We start from the raw sequence: 16,687 nt of genomic DNA, 5'->3' as shown, positions 1-16,687 counted from the left end.
CAAGAAAGTTGTATAATGTAAATGGGACTTTAATGTTTAAAGTTCTCCTATAACTACGTATGTATATAATTAGTTTAGTATCAAGAATTGCGAAAAAGTACCGTTCAAACAGGAGCATGCCGTGGCTTATTAAAAATTATTAATTAATGTTGAAACAAAGTTGCGCCTCTATACAGTATAGTATAGTTCTTTCTTATTTGTTATCTCTTCTATACAAACTGTGTAGTATGAAACATACATTCACTTTGGAGTGATTGGTGTCATTTAGGGTTTTTCTTTAAATACGTAGGTCTGTATCGCTTATACTTAGTAGTAGTAGCAAGAAAATACTAAAATAGGCTTACAACGCAAATAAATATTACTTCAATGTTAGGACTAGCAGAAGCATCTAAACTACGAATGAATTGCGCTTACCTACTTCTCGACTCCGCAGTTGCGCTTACTGGGCTAGGTAACTGGGTGTTCAATTATTTAAGTCCGAGAAATCGGAATAAATATTCAGGAACTGATACCCAGCTGGAGCAGATTGCGCGTTGCGTGTTAGAGGCAACTTAAATATTAAAAGGAAGCGGAAATCACAGTATCCACAAAGAAGAGATGTACTTTCTTTCACTACCAGGGGCCCGTCTCTCAAAATTGGAAGTCCCTTTCTAACAAAAGCTGTCAGAAAGTGACATCCGCTTGTATTACTGTAGTTAACTTTTGAGAAACGGGCCCGTAATATCCGCTACGATTTTGTGATAGACAGTAGCTAAACTCGTTTTCAGAAAATTGTACATACCTAGTACCTTTACTCGTATTTCTGTCACGCTGTGTTGCTTTATTATACTAAGCTATTTAAGTCAGCCTGCGAAATCTGTGACCGAGGGAGATGCAGGTACAGTCGCCATCAGATGTATAGGAGCGGCCATCAAGGTGTTCACAATATCTGAACACGCACTCTAACGCCTTGTCAATAGGGACGTGTCCAGATATTTGTGAGCCCCGTGGCCGCTCCGATTTATCTGATGGCAACTGTACTGTGCTGTATGGGTAGTCATAAATAAGGTCAGTCAACAATTTATATCATAATAATCTTTTTATTAACAATAAAAGGAAACACGTGCGAGACATAATTTAATTCACAATTTGACTTGCGCAAGCCTGGAAACTGCAAACAAAATCAACCTGAACCTTTCACTCTTCTCTTCCTGTAACTCTCACTGTTGCTGTCATAAAACTCACACATATAAAAAAATACATCATTGTCTGTCACGTAAGTACATTATTGAAGTATAGCGATCATGAAAATGTTAAACCTAAAACCCTACGTATTGCTATGTCTGTTAAGAAGCACTTGCATTTCGTTAATATTCAATCGCATTAATGCATCTCTCTTACCACTTTATAATTGAGAAATATGTTAGAAGAAAATTTATGGAATATAATAACAATAAATAAATATATTATTTACAGTCAAAAGTTTAATCGCCTATCTAACATATTTTTGGGTGCCAAGAAAACATAAAACTGGGCTTCTAACTATATTCGTAACGCAGTAAATACCTATATAATATGGAAGGTTTACAACAATATAATAACTAATAACTGAATAAGTACTAAACCGTAAAACCGCCCACCTATAGTCCAGTACCTACCACAACTATGGTCCACATATTGGTTCTTTTTGTTTTTAATTTGATTTAATCTAACACGATTTCACTCGTAATTCTAAAGCTAACACTGAACTTAATAGCGTAAAAGTGACATTCCATTTCCAACTGCAGCTGCAATACTGTTCATTTTACTATGGAAATTGACAATGACAGCGACGCGTTTCCATAGTAAAATGAACAGTATTGCAGTTGCAATTGGAAATGGAATGTCACTCTAACACTTACCTTTATTTATGGCCTGACATTTCGAACGTGACGTTACGTTCGTGCTCACAGGCAGACTGGTTTTTGTTTTTATCAAAGATTTATCATCTTCCATTAATGAAAATTTTGAATAGTCCCTTCCAAATAATCACACCAAAAGGAAACTACAATTAGTTTTGGACTATAGGTAGTTGGGAGATTGGAGAAGAGTTGGGCGGTTTAACGGTAATTAAGCACTGTGCAAGTAGCAATGTAGATAATTCTGATCATCAGTCGTGCTTTCCCCTCAATTAAATCCCCATTAATCGAATATGAGAAAGCGGCTATCAAATGAATGTATGGTCCTGCGCCGGCGTCCACTCAGCACGTGAACCGAGGTGGCGCCGTCAGTACGCTGAGTACCTACTTACTCGTACTAGCCGGGCGAGCACATGATTGGCGCGACAGTATCTCGCGGCGAGATAGACTACTCATCCCTCTTTTGTTAACATAGTTAGAAAAAGACGGGTAGTCTATATCGCCGCGAGATACTGTCGCGCCAATCATGTGCTTGGCCTATAGGTACCGGAACGTGTCAACAAAACTTTACTAATTTCCGATCACATACTTACTACACTGATGGTGCCATCTCTATTTAATACTAACGTTCTCTGTATGAAACACAGGTTTCCACATAAAGTAGATAGGTATGAAGGTAGGTACCTATACGTACTCGTATATAACTGACAAATATTCAGACTATTGGGTTATTTGGTTGGTGTTTGTAATATATTATTATATGTATTTATTCAGTGTAAGCATCATAATAGCTCTCATAACATAATCGGGTATAAAATAAATACTTTTGAAGCGTCAACAATGAGTACACTTAGGTACTTAGAACACATTAATGTTAAATGTGACGTTATCTATGAAAAGGGACCTTATTGTCGATGGCGCTTACGCCATTATTATAGATGCTCCGGTATAAATACAATGCCGCGCGACGCTGTGCGGCGTAAGCGCCATCGACAATAAGGTCCCTTTTCATAGATAATGCCGCAAATAATTAGGTATATAACGATCATGTTAAACATAATTATAAATATCATAGAAAGTATAAGTATAAGTACAAAACGTCTTTCAGTTAATTGGTATGGTATAGGTAGTATTTTACATTAAAACTTCTTACTTAGCTACAAGTTTCTAGTTATGTCTGGCAGTAGGTAGGTACTGATCATCTGAAGTTCCCAAAGTGATGTACTTATTCATTTACAGCTAAGTTTCTTACTCGTTAGGTAGGTAGTACTCACTTCGTTCACGAACATAGGTAATACAATAGGTATACTATGGTCGATTTCATCACTCCGAGTTACCGGCGTTAATTACTTAAGAAATTCAATTATATATACATGGGTAATCAATGAAAATGCTATCCAGACACCAGAAGGTACACTATACGTGTATAAATTTAACCACCTTTATCGCCGTAATTGAAACAGCCGTATCTTTTTCAGATGAACACATAAACATAAGATTCGGTGGAATAAGAGGAACACCGGGGGAAAAAGAAACACTTGTATAGGTTTTAAACACTTGGATCTTGCTTCAAGTAAAATAAACTATGTTCCTCTTAAACCACGTGACCTTTACTATTAAGAGTCGGCTGCTTTATTTACGGCACGGAGCCACCGCAAGTACATAGTTATGTACAATCTACATTATACAATGTACGTTATACATGACAGAGTGGTGTATGGAATCAACGCGTCTATAAATGGTTCTGAGAACATGGTAAAGTCTTACGGAGTTTATTATAATTAAAGCTCAGATATAATGGATAGGTAATATCATCCATCTTCTATGTATGAAGTAACAAAACTCTTAACTTATTAGTTTAGTTCCTTTGTTAGTTACTCAGTAATAATCATTTGAATAATGATAAATATGCTTAACGTAACGTTCAATTTGTTCAAAATGTAATTTCAAATTCGAGACGTAATTATTTTGTGAATAATAACACCTGCAAAAACAAATAAAACATTATAATTTCAATAGATATATATGTATGTATATAATAATTTATTCCTTACTCTTATCTTATTTATGTATTAAAACAAAGGTCGTTAACATATAGACACGAGGTATGCACGACATAGATTGACTTAGAAAGAAAATAATTCGTATCAACGTCCATCCAGAAAGAAGTACGCCTTGCGTGAAAATAACTCGAAACTGAAAACCGGAGCGCACTCACCGCTCCCACTCTCTCCAGCACTCGACACATCTCGATGCACTTAAATGACTTTACATTACGATATTGTCTCGGCATAATCTCACTCCACGGTCACTCGACAAACAGTAGCGAGTCGTTATACTACGTATATGTATAAATTTGATAAAGTTAATTCGTATTAAATATTATAACATTTATTTTATCCATTGTAAAACCACATTGCAATCATTCGTCGTAACAAAGGAAGTTCTCAGAAAGTACTCGGAGGATCGATAACACTCAGTGACGTCGAACGGGTGCATGACGTGAGGGCGTTGCGACGGCGCACTCGGTCACGCACCGACGACGCGACGCAGGCTCTGCGCTCGGGCAGGTCAGAAGACGGCAGACAGCCGCAACACGGGCCGAGGCGGCAGCGGCCGCGGGGCCGCAGCCGGGGGCGAGGCGCGCTGTTAAATGATGCTTTCACGGTTCCGCTCATTCTCCTCTTGGGAGCTCAGCGAGCTACCGCCACATATTTGCATTTCGATCTCCTGTAGCCTGTTATACCAAAACATATACATTTTTTAGTTGTTCGAGTAAGTACAAAAGTATAAATGAAATAAAGACGGTGATTACCTCTGATCTACTTCCCACTGCTGCTGACTGAGTTTCGCCGACATGGCGGCGTTTTCAGTCTCGACAGTGTGTAGGCGTTCCCGAAGACGCTTGATTTCACATTCTAACACGTCATGTGAGTCGAGCATGACGCGCGGGCCGGCGCCGGAGCCGGCCGCGGCGGCGGCGGCGGCGGCTGCCACGGCGGCGACGGCCATGCTGCCCGCGCCGGCCGCGCTGCTCCGAGCGCTTGACGCGCAAGAAGCCACAGGAGATGCTACACGTAGAGGACTTACTGACGAACTATACAGAAAAAATACATATAGTGTACACAGATTCTGAACATCCCAGTCCCAAGAATTACCGGACAATTCGCGCGACATGCGATAGGTTGGCTTAATTCATTTGCTCCAAATGGAGCCCAATTCAGCTTTAACAACTTGTTACAGTTTTAGTCTTATTTTGATACTACATTGAAAATTACTTGAAACGAACTAAAAATCGTGCGTGAGATGCTCGCCAATTACCAAGACGATCAAATATTTGAGATACTTAATGTATAGGTTTCTTCTTGGTTCGTATCACTTACAATTAGTGACATAATTAAAAAATAAACATAACTCCCTACGTAAGAATATGATAAAAAGGGCGCTAAACCTACGTGAATTACCTACGTGAAATAATGTTTTATGAGCAACTGTAATAAAATAAAAACCGGGCAAGTGCGAGTCAAACTCGGGCACGACGTACCATAATGCAAAAAAAAAAAAAAAACAAAGAAAAAAGCAAAAAAAAAACGGTCACCCATCCAAGTACTGACCACTCCCGACGTTGCTTAACTTTGGTCAAAAATCACGTTTGTTGTATGGGAGCCCCATTTAAATCTTTATTTTATTCTGTTTTTAGTATTTGTTTTTATAGCGGCAACAGAAATACATCATCTGTGAAAATTTCAACTGTCTAGCTATCACGTTTCGTGAGATACAGCCTGGTGACAGACGGACGGACGGACGGGCGGACGGACGGACGGACAGCGAAGTCTTAGTAGGTAATAGGGTCCCGTTTTACCCTTTGGGTACGGAACCCTAAAAATACAAATAAGTGGGTAGGTCTTATGTCTTGATGATGTTTGATGATAAAATTGGTAGGCACTAAGTTGCGCGCGGCTGTTAGATAATCTAAGGTGATAAGAGTGTAGGTGTTTACCTATAAAGCTGGTCCCGGTAGGAAGGCGGGTGTGAGGAGTGCAGCGGGGGCGCTGCGTGCGCAGCGGGCAGCTGCATCTCCTCGATGGGCACGCGCCCGCTCGTCTCCACGAGGCCGGGCGTCGACTGGCAGCGACCCATTGCCACTATAAAACAATTGGCTCCAACATCACGTCATATTAAATATTACATCCGTCAAATCGAGGCAAATATGGGTACCTTTTTCTAGCGGCGCTTTCTTGTATTTCTCAAGTCTCTTGACGGCTATCGCTTCGAGGCGCACTCGCGCTGCAGGATACTCCTTGAGCACGTCCCACATGTCCTTCTTGCTGAGCACGAACAGATCCGAGTAGCCCACGGAGCGCACCGATGCTGTCCGCCGGTTGCCTGTCGACGTGTCATCCACACACTCCATGCCAACCGGTGTCCGGTCAAATGGGCCGCCCTCGTTACCTGTCTCGACTTCGGCTATTCTACTTTTTTTAGTCAGTATTCTAATAGGTATATTTATAAATATTAGTGCCGCCGAAACAAGTCACGAGATTTTTACAGGGAGACCGAAGACACCGGTGGCAAGCTCAAGTAACACATACATTTTGAGAGATAGTCCAATCACAAAGTAAGAAGGGGCTGATGAAGATAAGCTTATCGTTCCAGTCAAGACATAATGAAGGGGGCAATCAGGAGGTATGACGTTCATTCACAGTCCATAAAATTAACATGTCTTCTCTCGAATAACTATAAAAAGCCATGTCTAATACGTTCCAAATTGTGCTCTATTACGTAAGATTGAGGTACAAAGCGATTCGGGTAAACGGTAGACAGGTATGGTACAAATAGTAGTAGAATAAAAATGTTAGGCATATGGAATCCGTAAAGGAACCAAGCATTGCTAAAGTTGAAAAGGCATATTTTAAAGATATAATGAAAATAAGAATAACTTAACCGACGGCACGAAGAATGATCATTTTCATTAATACGTAAATATATTATAGACTTATAATAACATGGGGTTACATGCACCAAGAGGTCACGCCAATGATAATTAGGTATTCAGGGAGGATGCAAAGCGATCGGGGACACTGCCTTCAATACAACCAAAGGAGATTAATATATCTAACGACGCAAAATAAACACACGAAGCTAACGGCAGGCTTAGGCTACCAGTCCATCGGGAACATCTAAGAACAAGCCCTTCCAGTTTAAATAGGTACAACGAAGCTTACCATTCAGACTGTAACTCCTATTAAATGTAAGTAATATGCTTTAAGTGGGTTTAAAAGTCGTGTAATATACACGCGACAAGGAGTGTCCTTTAAGTTAAAGAGGATCAATGCCAAAAATAGTCAAAAAATGCGACAAAAATAGAAAAATTAGGTGTCAAAATCGAAAAGCATTCCCTATTAATAACAAACGACAGTTGACATTTTGACGGCGCTAGCGCTGTCGCCCAACACATTGCTACTGAGGGCCTACCGCGAACCACATTCGACGTGCTGCCTCTCCGCCCCACTTGTAAATTCGTACGTAAGTTTGACAAGGAGGCAACACGTCGAACGTGGTTCGCGGTAGACCCCCTGGTGCCGCGCGACTCTTGAGCGCACGCGGCACGCGGTAGCAAGGCGCGAGCTCGAGCGGCGCCGCCGGCTGATGTCCCGGAACCTGTTAGATGCGTCGCGGCCGCTCCCTCGGCCTGATTGCAGCGTCTCCTCGAAACGTTTGCTTTTGAAAACTTTTCAACAAACAATAGAAATAGAGTAATAATGGCGTGGCGTCTCGGGCCCCAGATATTTACCAAGTTGTTTACCTGCTGTGCCCATGTTCAGAATGGAAATTTCGCCAAAATAAGAACCCGCCTTGAGTGTAGCCAATACGGTCTTTCCGTTATCTCCTACCACCTGCAGCTTCCCTCGGTTTACTATGTACATCTCTTTTCCTACTTCCCCTGAAAACCATTTTCATGTTTTAGAGACTCAATATTATTAAAATAATAATTTATTAAATTCACTTTTTACAAATATTGTACCTTTCCTGCAGATGAAATCTCCTGGCGAAAATAGCACCGGTCTTAATCGCAGCACTAACTCGCAAAGGAATCCTGCTTCTGTATTTTGAAAAATTTCCACCCTGCGAAAATGATTACAAATATTACAATGATAAAATTACGGGAGTCATGGAGTCAATTAACTAAGTAGGTACTAACTGACTTTCTAAATTAATGTAGTTAAAGTAACTGTATAACTAATTACCTACCTAGATATTCAAAATTTAAAATCGTAGTCTTATAAAGTCAAACGTTTACATTATGTTTGTTCGGGGTTTTTATAACTGCTGTTATGCTTAAAGAGGGCACGGCTCACAAAAGCCATTTGGCGACAAAATCGTAAGTACCTACGGATCGCAAACGAACACTTTTGCATTATTCATGGATGTAAAAGCGAATGTTTTTCTTTTTAATTATACAACATGGGATATTAAGCATGAACTGCCGCGTTGCATTAATGAAGGAATATGCACAGTCCACCGACTCAGCTTTTATTCTTTTAACACGACTTTGTTTTGAATAATATGCGCATGGTTTAAGCGTCATAGGATCGTAAACTAACAGTATCTTTTAAGTTCGATCATGTATACCCGGATAAGACCGGACTAATTTTTCGGCGAGTTAGAAGGACGTCCCAAGAAACTATATTAGGTATTTATGTCTTACTTTTAAAAAAACTTCTATTATTAATTCACTTACTCGTACTGCCCCTTAATAAAATAGTTTAGAAGTAATCTATACCTAGGGGAGACTGGGGTCAATTGAAACGTTTTTAGAAAAAACGGCCATAGTGCCTACATTTTCTATCAATATTGGTTTGTGAAAGGTTTCGACTATGGGTAGATTATCTGGCTTTAAAGTTATTATGTTAATTTGTATCCATTGGTATCAGATACGGAATTAAAAGCATTTTAGAAATCCTCGAAAATTGTTTCAATTGACCCTGGTTCCGGGTCAATTGAAACAATGAATGGGGTCTATTGAAACACCTAGAAATAAAATACTTATTTATTGTAATAATCATTTTTATTCCTTTTTTTGGTCTTGATTAAATCACACAATCTCAATCTTTGATTTAAACACTGTAAGTGGTAGTTTCTACCATTAACTTAACGAAAAAACCTAGCATTTATTGCTATGAATTTACTTACATTTTCATATGGCACTTATTGCCTTATTATTTAGAATATGTAGATATCTATATCACACTCCCCTCGATTCGTAGTTTTTGGACGGTTTCGCGGCATCTAAAAACAAAAAAAATATGTTACTGCAAAAAAATGCTTAAAACCATATACAACGGTAAATTTTGTTTCAATTGACCCAGCAACGTCTTGGTGAATATTTAAAATCATAGAAAAATAACGGTAGACGGTACGTACACATATACCACTAAAAACTCAACAAGAATAACCATACAAACAAAAGGTTAAATAGTATTAAAGTACTACCAATGGATACTGATTAATAAACAAAACAAAAACATCAAAAATACTTACTTTTTGTGCCGAAAAAGCAATACACTCGCGTAATAACGTCCGACGGTCACAGAGCCGCGGCTAGCACTGCTCGACCGGTTCTGACACGAACGCCGATCCCTTCCCCCTCAGGGACCGCCTCGCTATCGTCACTCGTTTCGGAGTTATTGAACTTGTTTCTATTCACCCGTGTTTCAATTGACCCCAGTCTCCCTCAAAGTTGAATAACATATTTTTCGAGACACCAAACCGAAAAACCCTGGTCTAAGATCGGATTAATTGTTAATTTGAACTCTAAAGTAAGGAGAATACGTTGAAAACCCCGGTCTATTCCGGTTTAAAACTTTTCCGCATTTTTTTTAAACGTTCTTAACACACGACTAACGACTGAGCGGTTACTACAATGTAGCTAGTGTAGCAGGTTGAAATGGCGTCCACATTGTATTACTAGTTAAGTACTTTTTTGGAAGCAATTGCGATTATACGATCGTACCCTCCATCCGATCTTACCCGGGTATACCTTCCTATTTGCGGGATACAACGCAGTTACGTCTTGCATTTGATATACAATGTAAGCACTCTACGTAAACATTATGGGACACCGCTTAAGCATAAAAATAAATGTAAACGGGACACATAATTCATTTATATAACAATTAATTTGAATACCTGAAGTGAAACATGTAAGCAACAAGTCGGAATTTTAAACATTGGCACCAAAGTTCAGCTCAAAAAGTCAGCCTGTGTTCTCATGTCGGCACTGCATAACAAAACTTCGACTAGCTTTTGGTGCAAATATACTTTTTTTGTTAAGTTGCTTACTAGCTATTGGGCTATTTAAATATTGATACTCGGCCCCCTTGAGGTTTTTTGTTGAATAAATTCCCCTTTAACGAATAAAGAATAGTATAACGAAAAAAGCCTATTAGGGTTGCTTTATTACTAAATACTACCTGAAAAACAACTAAAACATCCGTGTTTTTCTTCAACAATTGTGCTCCTAGCATTTCCCTCTATACTTAGGCACCTTCTTATGGCCTATAAGACACTTACTTACTCTTTGAAGTAAGTTGGTTAATAATAACTAAATCAGTATTCAACAGTGACAAACTTTATTGGAAAAAGCGATTGTATAATTTTGTTCATACAACGTTTTATAATGGCCTCAAAGACACTCTGATGTTTTAACAACATATATTGCAAGCGTGAAAAGACCGGTAGGTAGGTTCCTTTATTTCTTGGATATAATATTCGTTTTACTCGAAAGCGGATATGAGCGTAAACGGGCTCACACGAGACGACGCACAGGATTGCGCAAAGTGGAGGAAAGCATGTAGTAAAGCGGATCCTGGCAAAGGCCGGGATAATAACGCTAGGTAGAAGAAGAATATGCGTTTTAATCCGTTCGAGCGCTAAACGTCTTGTGAAAAATAGGTATCTTGCTTGCTACGTTCATTTACAACTGAGTGAGAAACTTCAATTTGTTTAGATTACATCGTGCGGCAAAATTTTTGCTTGGTATTGGTGCAGCCTGAAGCCTTATCGACCCGCATAGCTGCGGGTCGCTCCCTGTGTACCGCGTAGGCATTTACTTATTGAATGGCACTAATAGCCTCGTGCATACTCGTCTGCATGATAATAGCTGCTCTCGAAAGCTTAATAAGCCTGTAGCGTATATAAAGGCACGAAATAAACAAAGGGGTTTGCGGCACTGCCGGTAATGCCTGTTGACATTGGTTGGATTTTATTTATATTAACATCGTTTTAAGTTACTTACGGTTAAGAGAATAAATATTTCTCTGATAACAGGGGTAGGTTTTCGTTGATGTAAGATACGTGCACGAAAAAAGGTCAAAGAAAGTTATTATTAGGCTTGTCTACTTTCAAAATTTCATGCTTCTATAAGTGTGAACACCGGGTTTAAAATTAAGCGTCCATCTTCGCTAGTGCCATACAAAAAACTGCACGTTCATATTAATCATATATACAGCATATATCCCATCTTTTTTGCCCATCTTTACATATTATATATATATATATATATATATGAGCCTTCTTTGGTGCAGGTATTTGATAAATACGAGAGCACTTGCATATAAATTGAATTGTTAAGCCAACAATGCAACTACCTGTAGGTGTAGGGCTAGTGTCATGAGGAGTTTGTGACCCGCAGTGTTTCTTCTAATTGTAAATATGTTTGAGCAGTTATTGAGATTGACAATGCGTGTTGACAAGTTTGCCATTGTTTTCTTGGTTATAAAGCATGTATGACTGATCTGCATCGTATGCACCTGGATGAAGCCTTCTATGGGCAATCATTTAATGCCACGAAAAAATATTATTATAGTTTGGTTTTTGTAAAAGTTATGTTGTTGAAGTAGATTTAATAAAATTATAAGTACCATAATAATAAGTAACGATCACATACCTCTTCAACGTGTCCAAATGAACATTTATTGCAATCTCCGCCTTGAGCTTGTCTGGAAGACACGAGACCGCCTTCTCTTCGTCAGAACACTTCTGCGTAAGCCAGAGGTAATCGAACCACTTGATGACCTTGACCTGCAGGTGAGTCGGCACCCGCCGCATCCGCATGTACGTCTTCACGCCATCCAGTTTGGCTGCAAATCAATTATATACTTAATGCAAGCGCTGGTGCCCTAGCAGTAAGAGCGTGCGACTTTCAATCCGAAGGTCGCGGGTTCAGACCCCGGCTCGTACCAATGAGTTTTTCGGAAGTTACGGAATATGATTTGATATTGGCTTCCATGAGCCGTGACAAAATGCCAGGATAACGCGAGGAAGAAGGATTGTTGGTTTGTTTGGTGACAGCCTTGCTTTGGTTTTCATTGTTATTAAAAAAAAAATATGTTCCGGCATTTATAGTGTGGCTGTTACTCAATGAAATAAGTTCAATAAAATCAGCGAAATGCGCGCATCATGTTGATGATGAGAATTGGCTCACCTTAGCCAATTCTAGATTAGCTTACGTCTGCGTTGAAACTTTTATTAAACTAGGCATAATGAACACTATTTCGCCGGGGCGACTTATTTGTAATAAGTAACTACCGAGTACCTAATTACTGGTAGAGGTTTATTAAAAAAAAGTAACATGTATTTTGAATTCCATTATATTTAGGGTCAAAATTGTTCGAAGTTCAGTCTCCAGTGTGGCTACCACTATGGCACTGACATAAACACTATAACTTACTTACTTTCTATGCATCTCGCTCATAGGTAGTCGCATAGGTATTAGTGCAAACAAGATATATAGAAAGTAAATTACGTAAACGTAAGCGTATATCTCAGTGTTGACGCTATCGGTACGGGTACTGATATCATCAATAGAAACCAATATTTAATTACACGCGCGTCGAAAATGTTATCAACTTATGACGCTTTAAAAGCATACCCAACTTCGTGCTACAGATAATAATAACAATAATGAGCCCGCAGGGCAGCTTGTGGCGAGCTGTTGGGGAGTAACGACCCCACGGACCCGAGTGCTCCCGAGAGTCGGTCAGGGTCTCCGTCTCCGGCATGTCTTCGTCGGTCGGAGTGGACCCCAAGGGGACCCGCAGGACTCTCAGCTCTGGCTTGCCTTAATTGGCCGTCCAGAGAGGAGTTGCTAGAGCTATATGCTCCAGGGGTGGAAGTGAAAGATGCATAAGACGCGAGTTGGCACAGTGGCTGGTAACAGCCACTGGGTAGAAAGCGGCGCACACCTCTCGACACCCCTGAGCCGCTCACACCGATGTTGCTCCTGGTCGTCTTTACGACGGCAGTTTCAGGGGCCCATCTAGTCAGCGGCAAGTCACCACCTGCCTCGATAACGTGTGTTAGCATTGTTATGGCAGGTGTCCGAACTCTTTACAATAGCCCAGTCTCATTGTCCACCCAAACTTCAATCTATAGACCGGTATACTATTCACTTTTGCTACAATAGTCCCAATGCCTGCTGAGACCGGTTCATGGGTGTCTATTGTTGCACCTGTGAACGGGTTCCAGCAGGCGTTCTACATGACATTAAAGCTCTCCAAGGGGCCTCTACGTGTTGGATCTGTGTCCCCACGCAAGCCTATCAAAAAACCGGGATTATAGGCCCGTGATATCCAAGGAGATACAATAATGATTACGCCAGTACATTAGCGAAGCGGGTACGTAGATGCTTATAATGTAATATGATTGATTACTTTAATAAATGACAGCGAGCATCATATACTCGTGTCGCGTAATTATTAATTACCTTATTAAATTTTATTCCTTTCAGAGTTTAAGATAACAGCGGGCGCAGCATGGTTCTATTTTTATCGCCTGTCACTATGCCCGTCACTTTCACACTTAGGGGCTGTTCATCGATTTTTGTCGATTTTTGACCCTCCCCCCCTAAAATCATCCAAAAATCATGCGTCGAATGACCCCGTTTCCTCCTACGTCATGTTACCATCATCCGATGTCCAGACCCCCCCCCCCCCCCAATTTGAAATGACGTAATTTATGAATAGGCCCATACTTGTTAGAACGTGACAGACATAAAAGGTGACAAGCGATAAAAATGCAACCATGCTACCGCCACAGGGTACCGAAATTAGTATATTAATAGGTTGAGCTTAATCTTACCTGTCGCCTGCTCCCCGTCTACGATTTAAACTAAATGGAGCGCTCGTGTGTCAAGCACTAACTTCGCGTCAGACGGAAATAATTGCAATCTCGAATTTACTTAAACTACTTACTTCACTACTACCGCTAAGCTGCTGAAATTGCGTCACGTGTAACTTTGGCGCTACTTTGTTCAATGGAGTACCTAAAAGTTTAAGTGAATTATATGGAAACATTGTTATTAGTACGTACCTATAGGTACAATCTCAAATTGTGGAAAGCTAACAATTATTATCCTAGGTAATAATTTTATTATGCATAACAGAATACAACTTATATCTTAAAATACTCTTCTCATAGAGACAATATTTATTTCATAATTAAAATAATACATAAACTAAACATAAAACTAATTAAAAACTAAACTTAAATACAAATATAAACTAATAGTGTAGTAAATAAAGGTAGTGGACCCCGCAGTAATTCCTCAGCCAGAAAAAGCTTTACAGTATGATAAAGTATCAATAAATAAAAAGTATTGTATAAATTTCCAAAGAATAATAATAATAGTATTTAAGTAAATACCTAAAGTCTTAAATCGTTAATAAGTTTTTACGGAAAATTGCTCCGTATAAACTTTCTTCTCCGGACATGTTCATGTACGTATTGCAACAATATATGAAATATCAAAAAAAAAATCCCCGCAGAAATACCAATATTAACAAAATATAATTTTTTGGCGTGGCTTGGACCGGAAAATTGCTCAGTCTAATTTTTTCACTGGAATGCCATTTTATTGCCGATTTATACATACAAATTGAAAATCTAAAAAATTTACCATGTATTATGTATTATAACTATACTTTTTTTTCAGAAATTGCCTTTTTACTCGCTGTGGAAAATTTCTCTATCCATTTTATTTATTGAATTAAGTTCACAGTTTTCTTTCCATTCAACTATAAAAACATCCAAGAAAATAACGAGCTTATTCAAAACTAAACATATCGGGAGCAGTGTATAGGGAGCGGGGTGTACAAGGGATGACAGTTCTTTTGGATATTTTGGATTTAAGTATATACGTGACTACTTAGTATATATTTAAAAAAAAACAGGCTGAGAAATTTTCCACTCTCAGTTTTTTATAGTTCTAAAATACATAAACTGCATGGGTATGCATTTTTTTTGGATTTTCTTACCCACTACGCCAAATTATATTCTAAGGTCATATAAGAAGGAAAAAATGGCAGAGCAATTTTCCGATGAAAATGAGCGCCAAAAAAGGAATTATCGTAAAAAAAATATTCTCATGTTTGACAAAAGTTTTAGATTTTTTTCTAGTATCACATACTGATACAAATAACTTATTTGGTAAAATAATTTTGGACGGAGGAATTACTCGGTTCAATATATAAACAGATTTGTATTTTTTTTTACGTATAAATACCTAACTTAGGAGTGGTTTTTTTTTTGGATATTTATATGTTAGTTTCGGCTCATACTATACAATAACCAAGCAAAATTTCATCGACTGAGAAATTAATGCATGGGTCTCCATACAACAACTTGCTTCGTTTACTACACTATAAATAAGTATGAAATAAAAACTTTTTACAAAAAAAAGAAAACCGACTTCAAAAAGGATGAAATAAAATATTATCCTTTTTAAGTCTATGCGTTACCAACTGATATGTTTGAAGTCGGTGCCAAGCCAACTTTTGAAGCATACCATGATTTTGGTGCGATTCGATAAGGATGTACGTTGGATTGCCTTACAATGAACGTACTTTCTGTAGGTACAGTCGACGTTAAAAATATGTTTACATTTTTCGTCTTATTACAAAGGAGTAAGGTGCAAAAGTGTATAATACATATCTTTGACGTCGACTGTACCTAAGAACACACCTCAGAACACACGATCAAACCTTCTTGGCACAGTCCGTACCATGTTTGTCGGCACGCAAGCGTGGGATTGGGACTGAAGTTATTTCCCGTCCCTTATTCAGAGGACTACATTTCAAAATATAAAACAATTCAAGGAATTTACGTTCTTGCCAAATTTCACCTAAAGCGGTTCAGTTGTTTAGCCATGAAAAGGCGACAAAGAGGCGGACAGAATTACTTACACATAATAGTTCTAATGGTACACTTCTAATGGGATTTATAGTCATAAAGCTGATTATTTTTGACGGGTATTCTTTACTACTTGGCTTGGCACCGACTTCAAACATATCAGTTGGTAACGCATAGACTTAAAAAGGATAATATTTTATTTCATCCTTTTTGAAGTCGGTTTTCTTTTTTTTGTAAAAAGTTTTTATTTTTCCATTTTTAGTTTTAACGCATTGTTAATAGCGCGACGCGTGAATGAAAAACAACATCATGAGTAACACTAAATTCGTGTATCTACTTTAATAAATATGAAATCTGGAATTTTCTCGAGTCCGTCTGGGAAATTATAATTCCTGTCACTACACTAAATCCATCCTCCGCCCCGCCACTGACCCAATCCCTCAACCCCCCCGATCACTCAACCTCATAGCGGATCAACCCCTGATCCATGTACCCCTCGGCCCTGAACCAGCACCCCTTCAACCACCATTACCCGACCCCTTAATCCCCGACCCCTTAACTCCTAACCCTAACCCCCGATCAGTAGCCTTACCAAGAGTTTGACATTGATTTATTCGCTA

The 16,687-nt window shown here is 39.0% G+C and overlaps 1 protein-coding gene across 2 annotated transcripts in view; it reads right to left on the bottom strand.

The window, feature by feature from the left end:
- Positions 1-2,917: 2,917 nt before the first annotated feature.
- The window catches only part of LOC134678338 (cyclic nucleotide-gated cation channel alpha-3), a 55,422-nt gene continuing 41,652 nt past the window's right edge, over positions 2,918-16,687 (bottom strand). For both annotated transcript variants that reach the window (XM_063536870.1, XM_063536869.1), the window contains exons 6-12: positions 11,827-12,019; positions 7,903-8,003; positions 7,684-7,821; positions 6,096-6,263; positions 5,878-6,022; positions 4,693-4,974; positions 2,918-4,614 (exon numbers count right to left, since the gene is read on the bottom strand). In XM_063536870.1, coding sequence (XP_063392940.1) covers positions 4,527-4,614; positions 4,693-4,974; positions 5,878-6,022; positions 6,096-6,263; positions 7,684-7,821; positions 7,903-8,003; positions 11,827-12,019 — 1,115 coding nt within the window. In that variant the 3' untranslated portion in view covers positions 2,918-4,526. The remainder of the gene's footprint in view (positions 4,615-4,692; positions 4,975-5,877; positions 6,023-6,095; positions 6,264-7,683; positions 7,822-7,902; positions 8,004-11,826; positions 12,020-16,687) is intronic.

The sequence above is a fragment of the Cydia fagiglandana genome, chromosome Z, assembly GCF_963556715.1.
Source record: "Cydia fagiglandana chromosome Z, ilCydFagi1.1, whole genome shotgun sequence".
Taxonomy (NCBI): domain Eukaryota; kingdom Metazoa; phylum Arthropoda; class Insecta; order Lepidoptera; family Tortricidae; genus Cydia; species Cydia fagiglandana.
This window is presented reverse-complemented; position numbering and strand designations above follow the sequence as displayed.